This window comes from Microtus oregoni, unplaced genomic scaffold, assembly GCF_018167655.1.
Source record: "Microtus oregoni isolate MIOR12 unplaced genomic scaffold, Mior012 000033F_ref0000390, whole genome shotgun sequence".
NCBI classification, from domain to species: domain Eukaryota; kingdom Metazoa; phylum Chordata; class Mammalia; order Rodentia; family Cricetidae; genus Microtus; species Microtus oregoni.
This window is the reverse complement of record NW_024543092.1, coordinates 23,866,060-23,891,770: the sequence shown is the minus strand read 5'-3', so window position 1 is coordinate 23,891,770 and position 25,711 is coordinate 23,866,060. Positions and strand designations below refer to the sequence as shown.

General features: G+C 49.4%; 1 protein-coding gene across 2 annotated transcripts in view; it reads right to left on the bottom strand.

Moving 5' to 3' along the window:
- Positions 1-25,711, bottom strand: part of Smoc2 (SPARC related modular calcium binding 2) — a 131,021-nt gene that overhangs the window by 54,092 nt on the left and 51,218 nt on the right. Inside the window, exons 3-7 of one of the 2 annotated variants that reach the window (XM_041680126.1) lie at positions 17,456-17,562; positions 15,697-15,796; positions 6,573-6,620; positions 3,274-3,357; positions 1,668-1,742 (exon numbers count right to left, since the gene is read on the bottom strand). In XM_041680126.1, the coding sequence (XP_041536060.1) occupies positions 1,668-1,742; positions 3,274-3,357; positions 6,573-6,620; positions 15,697-15,796; positions 17,456-17,562 (414 nt within the window). The remainder of the gene's footprint in view (positions 1-1,667; positions 1,743-3,273; positions 3,358-6,572; positions 6,621-15,696; positions 15,797-17,455; positions 17,563-25,711) is intronic. The other variant, XM_041680127.1, reaches the window with a different exon arrangement.

The window sequence follows — 25,711 nt, the reverse complement described above, 5'->3', positions numbered from 1 at the left end:
CCATATTGCTTCTCCCATGAGGGGCTCTCGAGACCCATCAGTAAAACAATAAGTTGGAAACGAGCAATGATTTAATTATTTTCTCATACACTAATTGGTTTGTGTAGGAGAGTGTTGAATAGGGAAACTTTTGTAAGTATGGGAACAGAATTGGATAAAGGCATTTTTTGAGGTTATGAGAGAGACATATGGGTGGCTTTTTATACATTGGGTGCTCTGGCTAGCCTTAACTGTCAGCTTGGCACAGCCTAGAGTCACTGGAGAGGAAAGCCGTGGCTGAGGGATTGCCCAGATCATATCTGCCCAGTCTACTGTGGGAGGCACCATTCCTAGGCAGAAGATTCCGAACTACATAAAAAGATGCTGAGCATAAACAAGCCTGCCTGCAAGCCAGCAAGCAGTATCTTCCATGGCCCTACCACATTGCTTTGACCTGAGACAAGGCTGTGGGGAATAGTGAGCAGGCACATCTCTAAGTTTATTCTTGAGTTCACTGACTTCCCTCAGTGATGACCTGTGACCGGGAAGTTTAAACTGAATAAACCCTTTCCTACCCTATGCTGGTTTTGGTCAGAGAGTTTTATCACAGCTACAGAAATCAAGCTAAAACAACAGGGAAAGTTGTCTATAGTAATCATTGCTGAGGGGAAAAGTATTTAAAATTTCCTGCCATATGCATACTTAAAACTGGCAGTGAAGTCTTTGAGTTCTATTCTTACTCTGGCAGTTGAAGAGTCTCCATCAGCGACAAGGTGAGGCTCAGCCATTCAGAGCCAGGGCCAGGAGGAAATGGATGGGGAGCCTAGTGGGGTGGTGCCCACTGGCCATTCTGTATAAGTCTTCTTTTGTGCAACGAGGCCCCTTGTCTAACACCTGTGTGGTCCCAGATGGGGTCTCCTGAGGATTTGAGGTTGTACACCGCCAGATACAGTCTTCTTGACAGCCAGTTCTCTTTACACTGCATATGGAGTCAGGTACATTCTTCCTATTCAGAGCTGTGGCACCCTGAGCTTAGCGCTCTAAAGTAGCAGATTAAAAACGCCCTTTGAAAGGATCGTACAGCCCAGACAGTGGCACTGTGTGCCAGGATGCCCTTGGGAGTGCTTGCCTCTCATCCCTGTGAACAAGGTCAATCCCAGGAAATTCCTGTGGTCACCCTGACCTTCCTTGGCTGCCTATCCACTAACCCAGAGGGCAGATTCAGATTCTACAAAAGGCCAGAGGAAACCAGCGGGACACCCACCCACTGAGCTCCATAAACTCCTGAAACCAGGCGGTGACTAAGAAGCTGCATAGCTTGTCTACAAAATGTCAGAGCAGTTGCTTCTAAAGGTCAGTCTGTCACTGCCACTCCGTAAGAGGTACAATCCATACATTTGGAGGCTTTTACCTGGAACAGTCCAGAAACTGCTTCAAAGAGAGCACTCACCAACAACCCCCCCACACACAAATACACACCCACCCGCGCACACACACACATACACACACACACACACACACACACACACACACACGTGCGCGCGCCTGAAAGCACAGCCTACCACACAGCTGCACAGAACTCCTGCAAAGCATGCAGAGAAGCTAATAAAAACATTTAAGAAACTTGCAGAAGGTAAAACTCCTGAATCAAATACTCCCTCACAGAAGGACACCAGGTCCCAATTTACCTGAGTTTTTATTGGTCTTGTTCTGGCGACTTTTAACTTGCTCAGTCCAGAGCGTGGGATAACGGGATGCAATATCTAGAGAAACGACAAGACAGCGAACAGTTCATCAGGAAGCATGGAGTCCTCAGCTATGGAACCCGGTAGATGCCCTGACCGCCCCCACTCTCGCTCCCCAGTATAATAAATAAAGGTGTGCTACATCTTTTTAAGACAGCTAAAAGTGGCTGAATGCACATGACAAAAAAAAAACACAATAATATAAAATCTTCAGTATATTTTTTCTTAATCTGAAAGTGATAAGTAAAAGCTGCTTGAATTAAGACAGGTTCTAAGGGTTACAAAACACTCCAATGTGAGCTGGGAGTGTAGCTCAGTGGTGCAGTGATCTGCCTAGGAGGCCTTAGGTTTGATCCTCCGCACCACTGAGTAGGGGATAGAGGGAGGGAGTAAGATGGAGAGAAGAAGCAGCCCAAGGCATCAACACATCCCATGGAGTAAGCAAAGTTCTCACATACCTAAATGACTCAACACAAAATAAAATATTTAAAATATAACTTTCACATAACACCATTGAGGAAAGTATCCCCTTAACACTGGCTACCAAATGTGATTGACTATGCATGGCAGGGTCATTATACTGCCCTGAGAACACAGGGCCTGTATAGTGCCTGGGTTTCAACCCCCTTCCACATGGGACAGGCAGCCCTGAGTTCTTCTGGCTGGACTGGGGGTGTGCAGGATGGAGGGTTAACGTGGCGGAGCTCAGAGTATCTCCAGTACACACCAACCACTGCTGATGTTTGGGAAGCATGTGGGATTCTGTCCTCCGGTCTTTTGCTTCTTACAATGTGTAGTCCTTATCCATTTTCCCCAAAGCTGGCCACATCTGACCAGAGAACATAACCAATGCCACAGACAATCCATTAAAGGTGAACATCTATCCTTGTCATAGCTGTCATAAAGACCAGCTATGTAAACAGGGAGATAGCACATGTAATCACACCTCTGAAACAATGTAAACGCATACATTTACATCAATAAATTGGCTACCAAGGTATTCTGCTTGGCAGATCCCCTGTGGCAATGTGGAAAATCACCAGGAAAAGCAATGGTGCCTCGTGACGCTGGAAACGACCACACACAGCCAGCCCTCTCTTGATTATTTTGCATCTATATTAAGACAACCTCCTGTTTTCTTGACACCAATGGCGAACTGATGACTGCAGTCAAGCAAAGAGCCTGCTTGTTCTCCACGCTGCGTGTGTGTGTGTGTGTGTGTGTGTGTGTGTGTGTGTGTGTGTGCTGGGACTTCTCTCGGGAAAGACCTAGCGCATAGCATACTATTATGGTCCTCATTCTTCTGTCTCTACACCTACAGAAGCAGTTTGACGTCACTTGACCTGTCTGTTTGCTGACCTTCCCGGTAGCTATCTTTCTGTGTAGAATTTGGGTTGAGGAGTCCTTTTGGTTCACAAGTGACACCAGGCAAAATCCTTCTGTGTGTGTCTAGATTGTGAACAGCATCGTACCCATAGAGACTCGACACCACGTCCCCAACCCTGGCCGTCCTTCCCTGCTCCCTGCCCAGTCCACCACACCAGCTCACCTTCTTCATCTCCTTGGGGCTGAGTCTCCAATGCTGGGGCTGCAGCATCATCTGAATTCAGAACGGAAAAGATTTGCAAGGAGACTACAATTATGAGAGTAAGCTAAGTAAGTGTGCATCCAGGCTGGAGCCCAGGACTTGCAAACCACCCCCACAGACCATCCCCACACAGCCCAGCACAGAGCAAACATTGACCTGCTGCCTTGGGGCTGCTACTCTCAAATGCTACAGGAACCTGAAAACCAAGGCCCCCACGAGGGACCCTGGATGAAATTCTAAACCAATCAGTGGCCATTATCGGGCAGTGAGGGGCAAGTGGAAAACTGTGAGCAGGAGGACCTCATTTTAGGAAAGAAAACCTGGTCGGCAAAGGCCACAAGGTGGGGAAGAGTGAAAAGACCCACAGGGGTCACTGTGGGAGCTGAGAGACCATTCCTGGGTGTGTTCCCTTGCACAGGCCACTTTGGGAGTCACAATCTGGTCCAGCAAGCCCTCGCTTCCCTCACATCCTTCCACAGAGAGGGGACTCAGGAGCAGCATGCATGGGAGGCTGCAGTGTGGGAAGGGTCAAACTAATGCAGGGGTTGGTGGGAGGGCAGCGTGGGCACCGACAGGAATGGCCCCGTTTCTTGGAGGATAATCATCACTGAATGTATTAAGCACCTCCTTGTGGATGCCCTGTGAGGTTCAGGGTCAGAGCACCCGACAGAGCAGTGAGTGGACACTTGGTACCTCCAGCTCCTCCCCACTGCTTTAGTTCAAGTCTGCCCCCGTCATTTCAGAAGCAGCAAATAAGACACGGGCTGGACATGGGGCTCAGCTAACTGTGACCCTACTGTATCCTCCAGCTGTCTAGAGGCCCCACGTGAAGCTTTTAGGGGAGCAAAGGAGAATCCCTTGAAAAAATGACTGCCCAAACATCAAAAATGCAATATGACTTCTATGGAACACGTGAGCCTAGGGTTGGCAGTGACAGCATGGGGGAGTTTGCTGTTCAACTGTTTTGTTTTCTAAGAAAATAAAATTAATGAATTAAATGAATAATGCATTTAAAACAAATTTAATATGCTAAGTATCTTAAAGGATCAGAGGAGAAGCCTATAGGTAAGTCTCCTGGGGATTTGCCCGAAACATTCTTGCTGGTGTGTAATTGCTGAGGAGCAGATCACCCTGGGGAGACATTCTCAAAGCCACAGGGTCCCTGATGGCTGAATGCAGGCCCGGCTTCCCAGAGTAAGGTGGGCATGCTTGATGTCCAGCCTGAAGGTGGAGCTGTGCCCAGGTCTTGTCCAACCAGCCCAGACAGTTTAAAAAGTGGGGGAGCTGTACTTCTTCTCCACATTTCTGCTCTGTTTCTTTTCTCTCTAAACCTGGACTGCTGTTTCCTTAACATGTTCTTGAGCGCATGTGCACACACGTGCAGGCGCATGCGCAGAGAGCAGTGGGGTTCCGTTCAGGGGCCTGTTTCTTTCTTGAGATGTTTACAGGCAGTAGAATCATATACCGCTCCCCACTCTCAGAATTAGGCTAATTTTCTACTAACAAACTGTCACTTATTTTCCTAAAACCCAGCACTAGGAGCAACCGTCATCACTTGTGTACCCATTTTTCTACTAAATGCAAACCGTGCCCTCTCATGCCTTCTGCGGAAGTGGCACAGCTTCCACCAAGATTTCGTCATGGCTCTCCCAGCAAGTGAATTCTGTACTGCACCCTCCCGTACGTCCTCGAGGGTTCTGTACACTGAATGATCTATGACCGTGCCTGCTTCAGACTCCTCGGAGCACACCTCAAGCCTCTGAGGATGTTCTAGTTCTCATGCTGTCCGCCCCGGGTCTCTGTCTCTGTATCTACCCCGGTCTCTCTGCATCTGCCCCGGGTCTCTGTCTCTGTATCTACCCTGGTCTCTCTGCATCTGCCCCGGGTCTCTGTGTATCTACCCTGGTCTCTCTGCATCCGCCCCGGGTCTCTGTCTCTGTATCTACCCTGGTCTCTCTGCATCCGCCCCGGGTCTCTGTGTATCTACCCCAGTCTCTCTGCATCTGCCCCGGGTCTCTGTCTCTGTATCTACCCCGGTCTCTCTGCATCCGCCCTGGGTCTCTGTCTCTGTATCTACCCTGGTCTCTCTGCATCTGCCCCGGGTCTCTGTCTCTGTATCTACCCTGGTCTCTCTACATCTACCCCGGGTCTCTGTGTATCTACCCTGGTCTCTCTGCATCTGCCCCGGGTCTCTGTGTATCTACCCCGGTCTCTCTGCACCTGCCCTGTGTCTCTCTACATCTGACTCTCTATACCTAGCCTCTCTGAGCTTCTTCCATGCATGTATCTTAATGCTGTGAATATCTTTTTTTCCAGAGCAAGAAGCCCAGCTCCTGGCTAACACTTTCAGTTTATGTTATGGGAAAGTGGCTGAACAAACTCAGCTCCCTTTGTCCTGTCTTCATCTTACTTCTCTTTGTCAGGTTTACTATACTATAACCCACAGCAGAATGAAGAGAAATGCCTACAGTTATGCAGAAAAAAATCATTTCATCTTGAAAACCTCCTGACTTCAAAGACTTAAAGCAGAATGTGTGTCCCAGGGACTGGGGTGGGGGACACTGAGGAAGATCAAGGAACAAGGGACAGATCTTCCCAAGCTGTCTCAGAAGAGTGCCTGCGTGGAGAAAAGCTGTCATCTGCTCACAGACACCAGCACTGTCCTCACTAACTTCTACAGTTTGGAATGCTTGAGGAGTCAAAATAATGAACCTCTGTACTCTTGCTAGGTGCCTCTCTTAATGTCCCCTGAGTCACTCAACACACCTACAATAGAACTCAGTACACCTACAGGGACCCTGACACACCTGCAATTGGGCAGGACACACTCAGAGCCGAATGTAGTTCACTGATAGCTCAACCTGACACATCTCCAGTGGTCCTCACAGACCTGTAGTGTTCCCTGATACACCAGGGTAGAACACAGCACTCCTGCCTCCAGCTGAACCTGCCACACCCATGGTGTTACCTGACACATCACAGCTGTCTCGTGTACTGCGGTACTCTCTGACACACCTAAAGCTGAAGATACCCACAGTAGTCCTGAGCCCCTTTCGGGCATCCCGACCAAACTGTACCAACACCCCTGAGTGTGCTGCCTGACCCACAGGAGACTAGCAAAGGCGGGACTGGATCTACGCTGCTGGGAGATCTGGGTAGCAGGTTCCAACATAGCTCATCTTTAAACTCGAGGATCATTTAAAGGCACAATCAGACAGAATCTTATATACCATCATGCAAATTTATTTCAAGATAGTTACCTGCTTTTCCTGCGCCTTCCCGCTGGGGCAACTTCTCATTTATTGACCCTAAGAGAGGAAAATAAAGAATGGAATTAGAATGGCCGGCCGAATGGTTTTCATCAGCTGAGGGAAGCAGCTTCTTCACTGCGTTTTGATAAGTTCAAAGTGCATTCTCGTGTTCTAGTGAAAGTACACATGCCACTTGGCACCAAGGGGCGGGGAGACTGTCACCCAAAGTGGTTAGCCCTGACAGCATAGGAGAGTCCCCATTTCTGAAGGTCTGCAGCTAAGTGTGGAAGACCTTCACAGAAGGCAACTCATGCACCCGAGAAGCAGCCCCAATCTCCCTGTCAGCACGCATCACTGTGACGAGTGTTGCAGCCATGATGTACAGGTTGGGTATGATGTGCTAAAGGAAAGCACATCTTCGGCTTCAACACGAGTCTGATTAGAAGAAGAAAAACTGCAGACTTGTCTTTAAAGAGGACACAGACACTGAAAGACCTAAGGAGCGTGAAGCTCTCAGGACGGGGAGGGACACAGGCTGAGGACTGCTTGCTTTCCGTACAGTCGGGCTGTGGGTGCCTGTGTTTCTACTGAACTCGTCTCTTTCTGTGTGAAGACTTGCATTCACCACACTGCCCATCTGTTGCTTTGTGGAGAAAGGTTTTGCTGCTGCCAAATCTGAGGCAGTGTCCATTTGCTTCCAATGCATTGAAACTGCGCCAGATACCAACTCTCCTGCAGCACCTGCTCAGGGTATCAGAAGAAAAGCTCCAGTCAGGACCGAAACTAGCACAGTGACCCTCAGCAAAGATACAACTTGGGAACGGCTACTTTTTCTTCTCTGTTGTGAACGACAGTGAAAGAGAGATCAGCACTTCTCTTAAAGGCAGAGACGACTTTGCTGGTATTTCTTGAAAAGTGGGGCGACATGTTTGGAGACACAAAAACAATTGATTCTGAGGCTCCTGGAAGGCAGGAGGCAGCTCCGTACATCCTGCCCTTTCTAGATGCTGCTTATGGCACACCTGAGAGACTGTAGCCTGCAACCCTGGCAGTCAGAAGGGCAACGGACTGCCTGGCTCATCTCCCTGCAACCCTACCAGCAGCTCTACCTTCTCATTCCCATCTAAATGTTTCTCCCACTAGGGTATGCAATCATATTCTGTGGCTTCTGGAGCCAAGGTTTACCAGAACGGCCACTCTGCATTCCGGCCCCCTAGCTTACCTTGGCTTCCTGGCCTGACCCATCTGCAGGGACTAGCTTCCTGCAGAGCTCCTTGGCACATCCTTGCACACATGGCATGTAGCTGTGCAGAATTTACACTTTCCCTCTTGACTGCAAATGACAGGACTTGGGTACTAATTCTGAGCATGTAGGTTTTGATTTTTGAGTGAAATAATAATATTAGTGGTAAAGAGGCCACGCCCTCTTTGAAAGGGTTTCGGGACTGGATTAAGATAATCTTTCATAATCTGAGGAGGAACAGATCAAACTGTTGACCAGAAGCTGATTAGAGACAAGATCAGGAAAAGACATGGCAGCTAAACCACCACTCCTGAGGGCGGTGGGGTGGGGGCAGGTTCCCTCTGAGCACCCAGCGCTCTCCCAGGGCACCCAGGTTCTCACGTCAGGCTCTTCACTCAGTCTGAATCTACAGCTAGTCAAAAATAGTTCTATCTTGATGTCCATCCGCAGGAAAGAGCTGTGCTACAGAACCAAGGGTCCCTGATCACACACTCTGCCATCCAAACACTAGTGGAGTCTGGATTCTGTCCAGGGTCAAAGACTGTGCAGCTTTCCCTCCCAGCCTCTCTGCAAGGTGCCAGCCTGAAGGACTGGCAGGCAAGCCGGGACGTGGGCAAACAAAGGGAATCCAGGGCCAGCTGTGACCTGGATTCCACAGTGCTTCTCTTTGGTGTCCACAGTGGGATGGCCCTGCTATGTCACTCTTCAGGCCAGCACCAGAAAGGGACGCTAAAAGTCCGCTATGCATGAGCTTCTGTCCCATGAAGGAGGCCTTTTAAGGGGATGGCTTTTTTATTGGGCGCAGGGGCATTTCTAGTGAAGGAAATCACAATTAAGGGGGTGTCGGTGAATTACAAAGGGGTACCAGACTCTTGATCTCATAGCCCAGGTACTTGGTTGAGATATAAAACCAGTCTCTTTCCCGCAGCCTCGCCGAAGGCAGTGCCCTGACGACACACTAACTCTTTTCCCAAGTAAGAGATGAAGGCATGTGGTGTGGACGCCAGGGGAGCAGAGGTGTGAGCAGCTCAGCTGAGAGAGCCGATGTCTCCTCCAGAGCACAATTAACAGAGCGTGAGCTGTCCCTTCCAGAAATCGTGGACTCCACACGTTACGTGGCTTTTCTTGGGAAAGGGAGACGGGAGGGCAAGGAGGCTAGGGAGAAAGAAGACAGGACTGTGCTCTCCCTGTTCGGACGAGGATTGAAAGGGAGAGGAGGAGGCAGGAGGCATCGAAAGGGAGACAAGGAGGTGGGAGGGCAGGGAGGCTGGGAAGACAGGACCTTGTTCTCCCTTTATCACTTAGCAGGGGCAGTGGCTTCTGCTCTCTCAGTCTCTAACAGGACAGCATGAGCATAGCCTGAAAGGCCAAGTCAGAACTAAAGATGCAGCATGTCAGGAGAGGAGAGGCTATGGGCTTTGGCGCCTCCCAGCTCCACAACCTGGGAAGATGTATGAGGACTGTAATCCTATCACATGGCTGAGGCACGGGGAAATCTCAATTTCGAGGCTGGCCTAGGCTACCCAGCAAGATTGCCTCTGGAACAGCGGTAACCACAGAGCACCAATGGCATTGCTCCATGGCTCTACATGTAGAGATCCCAAGGCTGCACCACTGTGGCCTCAGCTATCAGCCTCCCCCAACTTGTTTGCTCATTTGTGCAATCATTCAACACGTCATGGTGTGCCGCTGGATAAACACGGCACCAAAAACCCCAGTCTAAAGCAGGGAGAAAGCATTCGGAAGAGACACAGACACCCACCCACCGCATGTGGAAAGGAAGCACCTGGGCAGCCGTCATCCTGTCCTGATAGCTAACAGCATCTCAAGACCGCTTCCTGTTATACACAATACACAGATGAGGAAACTGAGGCCTGCAGCCAGCAGGGCATCAGAGGGGAAGAGAGAGGGAGAGCCTGAAGCAGGGGGATGGCAAATGTGAAGATACAGGGAGGGTTGTTTCCACAGTCTTTCTCCATGCTCCAGAGACTCATTCTGCAGCCTCCCCGACAGTCCAGCTACCCACAAGGCCAGAGCCTGGAGTGGAGCCCATACAGATCAAGTCCTGCTCCTTAAAGTAACTGAGGGACCCTCATGCCAACCCCTTACTCCTGGGACTGCGGAGGGAACAATGCACCAATAGTCGCCATCTGCTCCCTTCCATGACTGGGACCGACCTGCCCCCGCCCAGCTGCGGGCCTCTAGGCTGACTATGGGTGTCTCCTTTCATGCAGCCTGAGCCAGAGCCACATCCAGAAGTCTGCACTGTCTTCGTCAAGGCAAAGAAGAGACCGTACCTTCTTGGACCTGAGGCCCTCTTGCTCTTCTGGGTGCTACAGAGCGGTCTGTCTCCAGAAGTGCCCAGGTGTTGCTCTTTATGAGTGACATAAACTGGGACAACTTACTTATAAAAGGCCTCTTAGTTTTTTTCAGAAAGTTTATTAAAGAGCCCTGTGTGCACTATGTTTGGCAAAGGGAAGTTCACCAGGGTTCTGTTAAATTAATTTTATGAAGACTGTGCTGGCTGAGGCCGGGGACTATCTTACTTCTTAATCAACATGTTGCAAGATCATCTGGGCCCATCTAAAGCCCTTTGCAGCTTTTCCCTAGGTCACCTGTACCTGGAGTAAAATTCTCTAAAAACACATGGTAGCAGCAGAGATGGGTGTGAGAAGATTCCAGAAGAGACCACGAACCTGCACGGTCCTTTCAGAATGGCCACGAAACTACAAGCCACAAGTCTGAACATTTAAAACCTTGCTAGTGAATGGACAGGAGGTGGGTGGTGACTGTCAGCTCCTCTGGCAACTTTGGTGTGGTTCTGTCTTGTTGGACAAGATCTCTGGCCTCTTACAGAAGCATCTGCCTGCCAGCAGGGCCCGGGGCCTTGGTGTAGGGAATAAAGGGTACAAGCCATCCTGTCTCTGCCCCTTTCGTGATAACTGACATCTGAAACCTACTTCAAAGGCCAAGCTCTGCCTAAGGTCCAAGTGGAGACACTCAGGGTATAGTGGTGCTGAAAGTCCTACAGGCAGAGACGGGATGTCTAAGAGGTTATTGCATTCGCTGCTCTTGTAGAAGACCTAAGCTCTAAGCACCCGGTCAGGCTGCTCACAACTACCTGAAACTCCAGCTCCACGGGATCTGACGCCCTCTGCAAACACATGCACATAAACACCCAGGCATACACATATACCCATAAATAAAAACAATAAATCTTTTTTAAGCCTTTGCAAGAAGGGTCAGCCTACGATATCTTACATCTCGGTCAGTACTCAGGATGGAGAGATGAGATTAAAACCTAAAGCTGATTCCAAATCACAGATTTCAGCCAGCTACAAACATTCTCCTTGGAAGAAAAAAAGATCTTTGTTTTTAACGTCCGAATGTGTGTCAATCTGTGTCAGTCTCTCAAAGGGAAGAGAGACTGGGCAGGAGGAGGGAGAAGGCAGAGGAAGAGGAGGGGACAGAACAAATAAAACCCCTGGAGCATAAATATGGCCCGCTGAATGCCAGCCGCCATCTGGAGGGCCTGTCCCTTCAGCACAGGACACAAGAAAAGGAGAATGAGTGCCTTGCCATTTTTCTTAGACACTTCTGGTGCCGGAGAGGATCTGCAGGCCTTGGCTGCAGACCAGGAGCCTACTTCTGCAGGGTTCCATGGAACTCCTCAGTCTCTAGGCACCCACTCTCAGGAGGGGAGACGGGTATCATCTGGAAACAGCTTGGTACCTCTCTTCCACCCCGAAAGCCTTTCTGAAGACCCGCTCCCTCTTTCTCTACCTACCTGTGGGCAGACATACTCCAAAAGGCATCAGAGTCAATAGCACTCAGTCACGAGACCCTCTCCTCTACCCGCCAGCCCGTCCTTATTTATGGGAACCACCCCTCTGAGGTGCTTTTCTGCGTTTTTCTGGACAGAGCAAAGGGTATCCTGTATGTGCCTGTAGGGCTTGTTCATTGCTGGTCCAGCCTCCAGGCTATGCCAGGGTCTTCCAGGCTCCACTCCTTGCTGGCTCCCTGGTGACCCATGCTCAGTGATGGCTGCAGTCACAGTGAACAGCGAGTGGGCTTCTTGGAAAACAAGTCTAGACAGGGGTACTGCAGGAACTGGCCAAGCACTGCCCTGTAGCGAGACAGAGGCCACTGGCTCAGGGATGCCCACTGAGGAATGCGCCAGAAGGAGGAGGAAAGTGCTAAAGGGGCTTGGCCTCTCCAAACTGTCCCTTCTGCCTGAGCCCTTTGCCCCCACACCTAGAACTCCACCAGGAATCAGGACAGGGATGTCACTGTTACTGGCTAACTGTATTAGCATAAGCTGTGGCTTTCAAGGGAGGTTGGCGTGATGGAAGCCTGTGAGGGAGACATTAGACCTTTTCTATCCTGATCCCTCAAGACAATTGCGGGTCAGTCCTAATGCAAACAAAAATGTTCAAGGCGAACGGGGTGTAAACTGTGATTGTCAACTTCACTGGCTCCGGAAGCAACCGAGACCTGAGCCACTCAGGGTCACCTGTGAGGGTTTTTTTTTTAACGGAGTTTTGACGTGGGGCTACATCTGAAATGTAGGCATCAGCTTCCTATGATAGTCAGATAAAAGGAGGACTTTTTGCCTCATTATCGTTTGGTGGCTGTGGCCACAGTTGCTACATTCCTTTGTAGATGCCAGAACCCAACTTCTAATGTGTCTGAAGCCTAGTGACGATCCAGGAATTCTCCATGCCTTTGGCGCCAGCTTGGAACTATGGAGGAATCCAGCCTCACGGACTGATCACTTGCTGAGTTCTGAAGACAGCCACTGTAGGGCTACCCAGATCATACAATGTAAGCCGATCTGATAAACCCCTTCTGCTACACGTCCGCCCTGTCAGCTCTGCCCCCTGTGGTCACTACAGGACACCCCTAGGCTAGAGGCTTTGTCTGCTCAGAGTTGTAAATTCCCTGCCCTGTGTTGTACTTTACTGTGACTCTTGTGACTCACACAGATGTCAGCACCGTGGCACCAGCAAGGGAGACAGGGGTGTATCTGTCTGCACTGCTATTTATCCCGCCATGAGTCTAGCATCTGCAGTGTTTTATCTGACAGACACCAACAGACCCATTTCCAGGGTTTGCTTTTTACAGCCAGGGTTTTTACATATCTGCAGCACCCAGCTGTGTTTCCCCAGGGTCCACCCCAGAAGGAAAGAGCTGGACCCTGAGTGACCAGCATACACACTGCCTCAGACGGTCCGCAGAGCCACCTGTGGTGTTCCTGTCTCCGGACCTGTGTTATGAGAGTCCCACTGGGGTTCTAACCTGCACTGCCCTGCGCTAAGACACAAGGACACCGTCCTCCAGAAAAATGCTACTGCTTTGATCACTTTGCAACTGAGATATTCTGCCTGCAAGGCTTTCAACATACAACTGTGGAATGACTGCTCATGCCTCCCTCCAAGGTCTTCTTGGCGTGACTAAGGGTAGAAGGACTTGGGAAGGGCTTCTGCTCCGTGAGCCGGATGAAAGCCCAGAAGGGACATCCACTCCATCTGGCTACTATAGAGCATGTTTTCACATAGTCCTAATAAGCACACCTAGACACAAATTCATATATACACATACATATACAAGTGTATGTACACACATACATACATACATACTCCCAATGCAAACATGCACATACATACACGTACACACATCCACACACATATATATGCACACTTTCTAACAGAAATTTACTATAATCTTCTCACTTCTCATTTAGTATTTGGCTTCCAGTTTTATAGAGTGTACCTATATGGTAAATTTGGTGTGAATTTGAGGGGAGAAGATACATACTGAATTCTGAAATTCTACCTGATTTTAACAGATGATTTATAGCTGGAGGACGGCTCATGCTATGCATCGGCTGGTTGCTGTTGATGTGGGCATATTCAAAGTTTAAGATCCCTGAGGTTTGCAGGTGAAACCAGGGCCACCCTAGCCTGCTGTCAGTCCCAGACGAAAGTACAGTGACACCCATGGCTCTACTACCCCATGGGACAGTGTCATGGTGTAAGAGGGAGTGCATTGGATTATGTAAAGGTGCACTGTGAATTCTATCCCTGTGGGGTAAGAGTCGGGTGCTCAACTCCCCCACAAACCCCTTGGTTGTTCATCACAGCCCAATAATGTTTCCAGAAATGTTGGCAAATAATGCCCTCCCTCTCATTCCTGTGGGTTTGTGGACTAAAAAGCCTAGCGAGCTGCTCTGTGGGAGACACAGATACATCAGTCATTCCGACCTGGTGGGGACGGACATCAACCGCACTGATGAGGGAGGGGACAGCCAGCCGACCACAGGACACACACACACACACACACACACACACACACACACACACACAGCACTCCCTCAATGTGGGGCAGCCATCCCAGGGAGCCCTGCCCTGTCCAACTTGCATGTTTTGCCTGTTTTGTCTTCATACAGAACCCAGGCCTGCCTAGAACTCTATTCTCCTGCCTCTGCCTGCAGAGCGCTAGGGTTGCAGTCAGGGGGCACTACCCTGGTCTTAAACTTTCCACCAAATCCATTTGCTTCTTACTACACACCAGGCTTTTAAACAAAGGGCCAGACAATTCTCTCATCTGGAAAGTCATTGTGAACCATGACAATGGGGCACTTGCATGCGGTCACACACCGCTGACTCCTGGCAGTAAAGCTGGTGCCATCTGTTCCAGAAGCAAAGGCTGTTCCAGCAGCGCCCAGCAATCTTACACACCCTTAGGGCTCTCTTTCACACAGAGCTTAGCTTTTCTGACAACATGGATAGGATCGTGAAAGTCGTCGTGTCCTTCTCCCCGGAGAGCAGGCTCCACACAAAACACTCCCACTCGGGTGAAAATGGGGCTACATGTGATGGGAGTCCCACCAAGGTCCGTGTGACACTATCCATCTCTTCTTCCTGTCTTTTCCTCCTCGGGTTTGTGCAGGAACTATTCAATGTAAACATTCGCTTGTGAAAAAAACAATTAGTGCTTTCTAGGCGTCAGTGGCAGAACAGCTTAGAAATAAAAAAAAAAACGTTATTTCCATTCCACATGACACACATCACGTGGGCTTCAGGGATGAACGGTCATCGAAATACCGAATTTGCCACATGATACCGAGGTCACAGAAATGAGCTCTGACCTGTGCCCAGTTCCTCTGCCTGGCTCACAATAACAAACAGAATCTTGACAGGCAGTGCCTGCCCTTAAATAGAAAATGAATCTGACGCTCAGACCCAAACACTAACATTTCAACCCTTAAATGACAGACTTGTGTTATGTTGCTAACCGCCGATAGGTTTGCCTGTTTTCATCCCACAGCCCAGAAACTCTGATGACAAGATCATTCAGCTTCGTCAGACAGTCTCCCCCAGCAAGTTCGTCAGGTCTGGGCTGGAGAGCGGTTTCACATAAAAATGATCTGAATCACTAATAACCTTTTTTGGTAAAATATTAATGGAAAAGGGATGATTTTATAGACTGAGCCTGCCAGCCCTGTTCCTCTCAGTACATCAAGCTCCCGTCTGAGTAATAAAATATCACACATAAACGTCTGGACACTGCGCGGTGAGGAATGATCTACTTTCTCTCTGAAAACCCATGTATGTAAAAGCGGGACCTTTTGCTTTTTTTGGCCAAAGAAAACAATGGGCCATTCAAGCTGGTGACTCGAGCCTGTGAGGTTGTATTTTCAAATGACTTAAGCCCAGGGTGTCCCGAGGGTGAGCTGTCTCCTGCCCCAGCTAGACAACAGTCCTCACTCTTCTTCAGGTCTACATGGAGTGATGAGTCCAGCGAACTCATCCCCACTCTCTAAATGTCCACTTGATTTGTGGATAAATATGAGCGACATGACCAAGAGAAACAGGAAGTCAGACCTACCAGGGCACCTGGGCGTCTTGTGGGCCACAGCAGTGCCACTGATGGGCCTTCCATTTGGCGTTACGCACCAACAGTAACCCGTATAGCTGTGACACTGGACCTGCAGAGAAAGAGACAGGAAGGTGAGCTAACCACGGACAGCTCTCCTGCAGAGTCACCCCTGGAGCCTTAGGGTGGCTGAGACGCTTGGGTGATGCATTGGGCTACTCGGTGGGAGCCATGTGCCCAGTCTTGCCACAGATGTGTGGAGGAACACGGAACCAATACGCTTTACAACATACATGGCCGTGAGAGCTGGGTCCACTGCAGGGAACCTCACCAGGAGGTTTCCCAGCATCTCTCAGTGAGCCCATGGCTGACCAGTGTCCAGTGGTGAAGATGCATCTCTACAGCACCTTCTAGGTTCCCCAGGACCCTCTGTCTGACCTTCAGGTGACTACAGCATAGGCCATATCAGGCAGTGCCAACTCCTCCCCGGGTCTTTCGTCTCTCCTTGTGTCCCAAATGGCGCATGATTATGTTGAGACAGGTGGATTCACGTCCCATGAGGTCACTGGTGTTAATGACAGACTACTTTTACTGATCCCAGAACCCACAAACTGGTGGAATCCTGCAGGCAGCTCGCTCTCTCTCTTTCTCTCTCTCTCTCTCTCTCTCTCTCTCTCTCTCTCTCTCACACACACACACACACACACACACACAGAGAGAGAGAGAGAGAGAGAGAGAGAGAGAGAGAGAGAGAGAGAGAGAGACAGCACTGACTCTGTCAATCAGAACCAAGCTATTTTTGGCACTGAGTTTGGCTAACAGCATGACCATAGGCAAGCCATGGCTTGATGCAGCAGCATCCAACGGGGGACTCAGTGAGATGGCTGAGTCATGGGGCTTATGAAAGAGCTAGGCTACAATCAAAGCCAGAGTTTGGCCAGCTGACCAGGGCTGATGAGCTCACTGGGAGAACTGCCCATGCTATATCTATACAGCACAAGGATGCACACACCAGAGCTGTGATACAGACACCTGTACTAGCTATGGTCTGGAACCTTCCCTCGCATACCTAGTTACCCTGTGAGGCTCCTGAGCTCAGGATCTCAGGAACAAGAGGACTGTTTTCCACTCAACGGCACTGGCTCCTTTCCCTTCCTCCCTCCCCCATCCCTGGTACCTCAGCCATACTGGCCCAGGCTCAGACTCTGTCCCCATCTCTGGTACCTGAGCCACAATGGCCCAGGCTCAGACTCTCCCCCCATCCTTGGTACCTCAGCCACACTGGCCCAGGCTCAGACTCTCCCCACATCCCTGGTACCTCAGCCACACTGGCCCAGGCTCAGACTCTGTCCCCAGCACTGACCCAGGCTCAGACTCTGTCCCCATCCCTGGTACCTCAGCCACACTGGCCCAGGCTCAGACTCTGTCCCCATCCCCGGTATCTCAGCCACACTGGCCCAGGCTCAGACTCTCCCCACATCCCTGGTACCTGAGCCACACTGGCCCAGGCTCAGACTCTGTCCCCATCCCCGGTATCTCAGCCACACTGGCCCAGGCTCAGACTCTCCCCCCATCCCCGGTATCTCAGCCACACTGGCCCAGGCTCAGACTCCCGCCCCCATCCCTGGTACCTGAGCCACACTGGCCCAGGCTCAGACTCTCCCCCATCCCTGGCACCTGAGCCACACTGGCCCAGGCTCAGACTCTCCCCCATCCCTGGTACCTCAGCCACACTGGCCCAGGCTCAGACTCTCCCAGGAACATGAATCACCTGACTGTAGGTACCATCATCATTGCATTCTGGGATGAACACTTGTTGGAACTCCTTCCGGGCCTGCTCCTGGGTATACTTCCTTTCGGCCACACACCTGGACACATCTGTGGGAAGACCGGGGCAGGAGGGGAAGACAACAAATCACTTCTAAGAGACAAGCACACGCTGTTGACGATGCTGCCCATCCCCACCCCCAGCACAGCACGTGCCTCCCTCTGTGCCACAGGAACTGGGAGGAGCATGTTCATTTCTCACACTATGTTGAAAAGGAAATGAAGACCGGGGACACCCCCAGAATGTGTCTGTGGGGGAGCAGGTAAGTCTGGATGCCTGGAAACAAGAGGCAGGCTCTGTCAGGTCCTTGGGATGCATTCAGATGTAGATGGGAGTCCAGAGACACAGTTCATCTCAAATCATAGGTAACCAACCTGGAGGCAGGTACTGGGTCCCTCACGGCTTGGGGACTGATATTCCATTGTAGCTCAACACCTGGCAGAGCTGAGGCCACCTTCCAAATGAATCAAGATTCATGTCTTTCCTCTGCACCTGGGTTTCTAGAGTCTCAAAATCTGTACCTAGTGGTCAGGAAAGCATGGTAATAAGAAGTGAGACACCCCACAGCCCATGTCAGAAATGAGGTTGTCTCGGAGATTTGCTCGGTGATAGGAGCCATGAGGACTCCAGGAACTCAATAACTGCTGAAAACAGGAAAGTTGGAAACATCTAAGCGGGTTAAGCAAGGCATTCAGCGGTAAAACGCTGCTTCTGCCCATCAGGCGCTGGGCTCAAACCCCCACGTGAATGCAAAAAGTATATTTAGGGCCAGTGTAACATGAGGGCCGGCTTGTTGGGGTTTCTGTCCTGCCCGGTACCCTACAGCTGTCAAGCCCCAAAGAAAATCACACAGAGGATTCATAAGATTATAAACTAATTGGCCCATTAGCTCAGGCTACTTATTAGCTCTTGTAACTTATATTAACCCATTATTCTTGTCTACGTTAGCCATGTGGCTCAGTACCTTTTTCAGTGGGGCAAGATTACATCTTGCTTCTTGGTGGTCTGGGCAGGAATAGAAGGAATGGGCTTCCTCCTTCCCAGAATTCTCCTGTTTTCATCACCCTATCTCTACTTCCTGTCTGGTTGACCCGCCTATACTTTCTGCCGGGCCAATCAGCGTTTTATTAAAATACATGATTGACAGAATAGACTATTCTCCCACACCAGGCCAGGAAGATAGTTCAGTGGGCAAGGCACTTGCCAACAAATTCGTTGACCTAAGTTCAATTCCCAGGACCCACATAGTGGAAGGAAAAAAAACAACTCTTACAAGTTATCCTTTGTACTATAGGGTGTGTGTGTGTTTGTGTGTGTGTGCACATGCGCACACACACACACTCGCAACTCGCACACATCATAGATGAATGGATGGATGATGGTAAGACAGATATACATGCAAATAAATATAATGTAATTTTTAAAAATTTAAAATACATTTGATTCCCATCTAGGGAAAAATGTATCTGAACACAGGAACACTGATGAGTTAAGTTCTCATGGAGGGAGAGCGAATGTTTTTGTTTTAGTTTGTTTTTTTCCCTCTTCTGTTGAGCAGAACAGGACCTGGAAGGCATCTGAGAACCACAGGTGAATTCCTGACTCATTCCAAATGCCAGCAATGAGGAGCTGGGGGTGGGTCTAACATGAACTGGGACCCATCCCATGATGCTGCAAAGAGGGGAGCAGTCCTAAGAAGCAAATCCTCCCAAACACGGCGAGGTCTGCCGCCATGACCTCCAGCCTTCTTCTGTTTAACCGTCACACCAACCACAGTGAATTCAATCCCGGAGGAGGATCAGCTCCCAGCTTTCCAGCCTCATGGTTGAAATACACTGCAGCCTCCAATAGACACCGCATTCTAAACTGCCCATCCCTCTTCTCTCCACACTCACTCCCTGGAGCTACAACCTTCATTGTCACTGGGGGAACTGACCAGAGGCATCAACTTTACCACAGCAGCTCCAGGGGACATGGGTGAATCTGAAGAAACTTTTCAGACAGAGATCATGGTCTTCTAGACTTTCTCAGGCCCTTTCTTGTGTCATTGGGACATCAGACACAGTGTGTAGCTGTCATAGACCTTCATGTCTGAGAGGCGCCCTCTGCCTGCTCAAGCCTCCTGCCATCTTGGCCTCTGGCCTGGCATCAGGTGACCCTAGTATATGTTTTAATTTTTAAATTGCATGTGTGTGTGTGTGTGTGTGTGTATGTGTGTGTATGAGAGAGAGAGAAAGAGAGAGAGACAGAGAGAGAGGAGTGTGAGGGAGTACAGAGTATATGTGTGCATAAGAGTAAGAGAACATCTGTGAGACAGACAGACAGAGACAGAGGTTGTAGGGGATACCTCAGCATGTGAAGGTCAGAGGTGACATTCTTGTCCTTCTTCCATCGGTCTACCTGAAACAGGGTTTCTCTCTGAACCTGGTGCTTACACCCATTTGACTAAGCTGCTTGGCCAGGAAGCTCCAGGCATCCCCCTGTCTCTGCCTTCCCAAAGTGGGGATCATAAGCATAAGTGGTTATTTCCAGGTTTTATGTGGGTAGTGGGAATTGAACTCAAGTCTTCATGAGTCTAAGGTATCCCTTTATTGAATGCACCATCCCTTTGAGCCAGTGCTTGGTTTCAATGCACCATAAAACCTGTGACATCAGAGGGTCAGAGACCTACCACCCCTGAGGGCCAAGGCCACCTGCCCTCCATGCCTCCCTTCAGACATTTGCTGTCAAGTCTGTTCAAGGTCTCCACCAGCGAGACCCATCCTCCCATGGCCAGGTCTGTGGGGGATTTGCAGCCCGAAATGGCAACATAGTATTGTGGGATTTCAGTCCTTTTAGCCAAGGACTTGGGGCAGCAAGCTCGGGGAGTGGTCTCCACTGCTATGTGACAACTGACAGGCTGAGGGGAAGGGTCTCTTGCTCTAGGAGAAGAGCAGGCAGCTTGCTGTTGACGCTCCATCTCCTTAGGGCAGCATCTAACCTGTTCTGAATAGTGAGTGTTTATCCTATTGCACATCTAAATCAGTTCTTTCCGACCTCTCCCAGACGCTCATAGGTTCACACTAAAATCTCCTTGTATTCTTCCCCTGGCCCTAAACTTCTATGCCCTGATGTTCCCAGCCACACAGAAATCAAACTCTTACACACCTTGAACATTGTATTTTCTCCAAACCTAAATTTTGAGTCACTTTTGGCAGAACAGAATAGAAATATTCTTTTAGCAGAATTTCATTCACTGGTGTTTAGCTTATCTTACTGTTTTTTATTCTTTGCACTCATACAGATTCTTTAGACAATAAACAACTCTCCTGTCCAGGGCCCTTGCTGAGAGAGTTTACCCAGGGCCTTTAGTTTCTGTCTGAATCTTAAATCCTCAAAACCTAAGCAAAATAAATATCACCGTGGTACCACTGAACGGCACATAAAATCTCCCCCCTCAGCCATTTTCCAGTTCAGGTCAGTGGCATTTACTGCATTCCTGATGGCGGGTGACCACGGCACTCTGCCGCCTCCATCATCTCCAGCTTCAGAATGGGACTGCCACCCTGGGAAGACTTCTGTGTGCAGTACACAGACACCTTCCATCCCTGCCCCTTTCCTCATCCATAGACTTGCCTAGTCTGGACATTGTCTATGGAGAACTACATGCCTATAGTTTATCACAGCAAACCCCAGCTTCATCACAGACCAAGAACCAAGCATTTTCAGGTTTGCTCACCCACGGACGGCTTATCCCATCTTGCGGAATCACATACCTGCCACTCTGAGTATTGGCAGGTCAGCTCTGAGTACCTACTCTCATGTCCTCTGGGTTTAAACTCAGGGGCAGCATTGCTGTGCCACAGAAGACCTTGTCAGCAGAGGAAAAGCTGCTGAGACCTTCACACTGGCTGCACTGCCTCACGTCCCACAGGCAGGACGAGGGTTCCAATTCTTCACCTACATACTTGCTCATGCTTATCTCTTCTCTCCTTTTAAATGGCCCTGGCCATCCTAGCAAACACAACTCTTGGTGCTTTTAAAACTATGGATAATTTCTATGTCATAGGAAAATAGCTAGAACTGGAGGGATGAGTTAGCAGTTAAGAGCACTGGCTGCTCTTCCAGAGGGCCCAAGATCAGTTCTCAGCACCCACACTCGGCAACTCACAACCATGTGTAACCCCAGCTCCAGGGATCCAATGCCCTCCTCTGACCTCTGTTGATAGACACACAAATACACACAGACACACACAGAACAGAGCATATACTCATACAGATACACATACACAAATATAGTCACAGAGACACATGCACAAAAGAAAATTTCAATTCAATAAATGCATTAACAATTTAATCACCTAATTGCATATAATTTACTTTTCACTAGAACAGAGAATATATCTTCGGTGCAAATTTAATTAGACATTCTGAGACCTTTTGCCCTGACCCAACAGAGCCAAGACTTTACAAATAAAACAGCCAGGCACCACTAACAATATCCAAACAGAAGATTTTGGTAAATTGTTAATTCCAATACATTTTGGAAGCAACTTTTTCCCCAGTCTCAATTGAAGAGTAAAATAGATCCCAGGCAATCACACGATTGTTGGCATATACATTTATATTAGCCCGGAAACCGGCTCTTGCTAGGAAGAAACACAGAGGGTTGCTGTGGTTATTTCTGCTATTTCTTTTTAAAAATCGGAAGCAAATAATTTCCCTTCTTCCTGAAGCCACCCAAACAATAACCAAGCAATGGTTATTCTTCTACCAAAGAATCTTGGTGAGAAGGGTCTCAGACGAGAAGTCAGGGCACATTTTCATGAAGCTTGTGTGAAGAGGCAGCTTGGGGTCTCTGGGCACAGTGGGCGCCTCCTTCAGGGACTCCTGTTGGGGAGCATGTGAGGACCCCAGGTCCCTGCTCATGCCTGCCCATGCTGAGATGTTGCGTGCCAAACTACAAACAGTGCCTCTGTCTTTGCTTTTTCTATCACTGTGATCGGCACATGCGCAGGAGTAACTTGGAAAGCAAAGGGTCTATTTGGCTTAAACTCCCATGTTACAGCCCATCGTTGGGGGAAGCCGGGGCAGGAACCTGGAGGAAGAAACCCAAGCAGAGGCCATGGAGGAATTCTGTTTACTGGTTTGCTCCATATGGCTTGCTCGACCAGCTTTCTTATAGAACCCAGAATTACCTGCCCAGGGGTGGCCACACCCATTATGGGTTGGGCCTTCTCACAGCAATTATTAATCAAAAAAATGCCCTCACAGCCTTGCATACAGGCAATCTGATGGAGACATTTTCTCAACTAAGGTTCTTCTTCCCAGATAATTCCAGCTTGTGCCACACTGACAACAGTAACAAAAACATAACAGCCTCTAACAAGTGTCTTGTGAGCCACCAGCTCCTCTCGGAGGTGGGTAAATGCCTTGGTGCCTTCTAGCATGGGACAGGGCAGCCATACCAGATTTGGAACTGGTGTGGCAGATGAGGACACAGGTCTGAGTCTGTGGGCCACTCAGTTGCCATAGTTACTGCAATGACTGGCCATGTGAACTCTCTAGAGTCAGAAGCAGTTTTCCCTGCTCTTGCCTGTGGCTCTGTGTAGTGGTCACAGAAATGACAGACAAGGAGAGCCTGCCTTTGATTTTCACTGCCGCAAGTAAAGGCAGACACTGTGTTCCTACGCTGTAATACTTAGACTTTACCCACTTGCAATTTAAGGCCAGACTGAAAAAAAAGAAAAAGAAAAGACAATACTACTGTGACCCTTGGTTTGGAGGCACACTTTCCATCCATACAGTGGGGTGCTGTGGTAGGGAGCAGAGGCAGATCACTGTCGTCTCTAGTGGCAATCAGCTAAAACAACTTGTCCTGCACCGATGATAGCAGAACAGTTAGTCCTTCATATGACAGCGGGGGAAAAAATGATTACAGAGCTAGAGGAACAGAGACAAAATTTCATCCTAGATTCATAAGATAGAACATAAAGAATATAACTGGGAAGTGCCACATACAATCGGCGCTGTGAAGGTAAGCAACGAGTCTCCCTGCCGTGTGGTAAAGGATCTAACACACGTTTCTACAGCATGTAAATACGGGGCCTCTGATCATCACCGTCTCTGCCACAAGAAACTACATCACTCCCGCACGTCAAAATGGATGATGTGGTCCCTGGTTCTTTAGAGGGAAGGTTTGACTCCAGAGGGAGAGCCTGGCTGAGGCTGTGCCCGAGGGCCTCTGTGTCCCCATGGAAGCTGCACCCTGAGGTCGCAGTGGAGCAAAGAGGAAAGGCCGTTTCCGGCTCAACATTCCACAGCTTTTGCTTGTGCTCCTGGCCCAGGCTTGGCTGGGAAAGAGATGAAGTTCCTACGGTGACTTCTCAAGTCTATGAAGACAGCAGCAATGGAAACTAAGCCTGGTGCAGGTAGGGATGCAGGAAGGGACCAACTGGCAGGGCTAGGGACTCCTAGGGCAGAGCTGATGTCTCAGAGGACTGTATATATCCTGGGAAACAAAGAAATCCAGGCCAGGTACAGAAGAGAGCAGAGTAACAGACTCTCAGGCACACTCAGGAGCAAAGCTAAGCACACCCTCTCTCTCACACTGCACACACTGCACCCACACTTGGACCTGTGTGCTCACATGTGTACTTGTGTGTGCTCACACCTGCATTCATGTACACACATGTACCCTCACCCCTACACAGAGCTCTTGTGGTCAGCTAATTTCCTCAGTGGGATGCTGGTGGGTCCACCCATCATGGCAGCGGCCAGCAGAACCATCCAGGCTATTCCCACAGGTCAACCCAGCCCCACATGAGGCTGCATGCTTCCCAGCCTGTCGGTGTTTCCTGAGCATGGGGTTGCCGTCTTCAAAGGTGGGATCATAAATGTGTACAGACAAGAGGTAAATGTTGGCGTTTGTGATCCAGTTTTTAGATTGCTAGTTGTCCACCAGCAGAAGTGGGTTAGAAAGAGGAAGCCTTCAAGTGGGAAGAGCTCCCATTCAGCTGCTCTTACTGCTCGTTTCGGAGGGAGACAGAGTGTTCTCCATGCCACTGTGGAAGGATCCTTACTCCTGGGCCTCTCCAACTCTGGCTTCTCCATCTTGAGGGACAGAGAACAGCTGGGGAGCTGAGCTTGGCTGGAGGTTCAAGAATCGGTTTTTAATCTCTGTTAAATAATAGTGGTAAGGGCACTGTGACCTGTCCTAACAGTGAGAACCCAGAGCAAGGACAACCTTGTATCCCTGTCACGGGTCGTCTGCCCATGGCCAACCGTGAGCCCAGGCCCCTTAGGCCTTCCCAGAGACCGGGGTTATATCTCTGCTATGTCAAGGATCCTGGCACTGATGGGCAGTGGGCACAGGAGGACGAGGCTAACAGGCAAACACCTGCGTCTCCCTCTCACCCCACATGAGTCCACATCAAGCGCTTGGTCTAGAGACCTTCAAGGGAGCTGTTTTCAGAAATCCATTATATCTTTGTTCCCAGAAACCTCAAAATAACTCCAAGACTTCCTAGCATGTGGCCTTTTCCTTTATTTTCCTCGTTTCTCTCCCCTTTTTTTCTGATTCAGTTCCAGAGATTTTGTTGAAAAGAACAGCAGCCATATTGGTCTCAGATCAAAAGAAAAATATTAATGTGTTTTCTGAGTTCTGAAAACACAAACTCCACAAATTTCTATGAAAACACAAGAAAAATCCATCAGCCTAAACCACTGCAATTCCAGCCAGGGTCAATGTCAAATCGTGACATGAGACGCGGACAACATTTTAATCCTATTTAATTAAATGTGGAATAAAATATTTTAATCGTTGTTTCCAAACCAGCACATGCAAACGAGACAGTCTCACAAATCTTTCACCCACAAAAATATGTAAAAATGGCCTCAAAATACAAATGCCAGCTGTAATGGAACACTCTACAGTGGAGCCAGCTTCCACACCAGCAGAACACAGGGAAAGGCTGGGTGAAAACTTCATGAAGGGGCGAAAAGGAAAACTTGATCTCCTGACTCTTCATCTCTCTCAGGGGAGCCGGGCTCACAGGGGTCTTACAGAGTCCACAGCATTGGTTGTCTCTGACATAGGACAGAAATGATCAGGCTGATACAACTCACCCTGGGGCAGCCAATGCTGTGCCTGGATCTCAGGCTGTGGGGTCCATTCCCATAAGCCATCTCTCCCCTGGTTGTCATGCAGGTCAGGAGAGG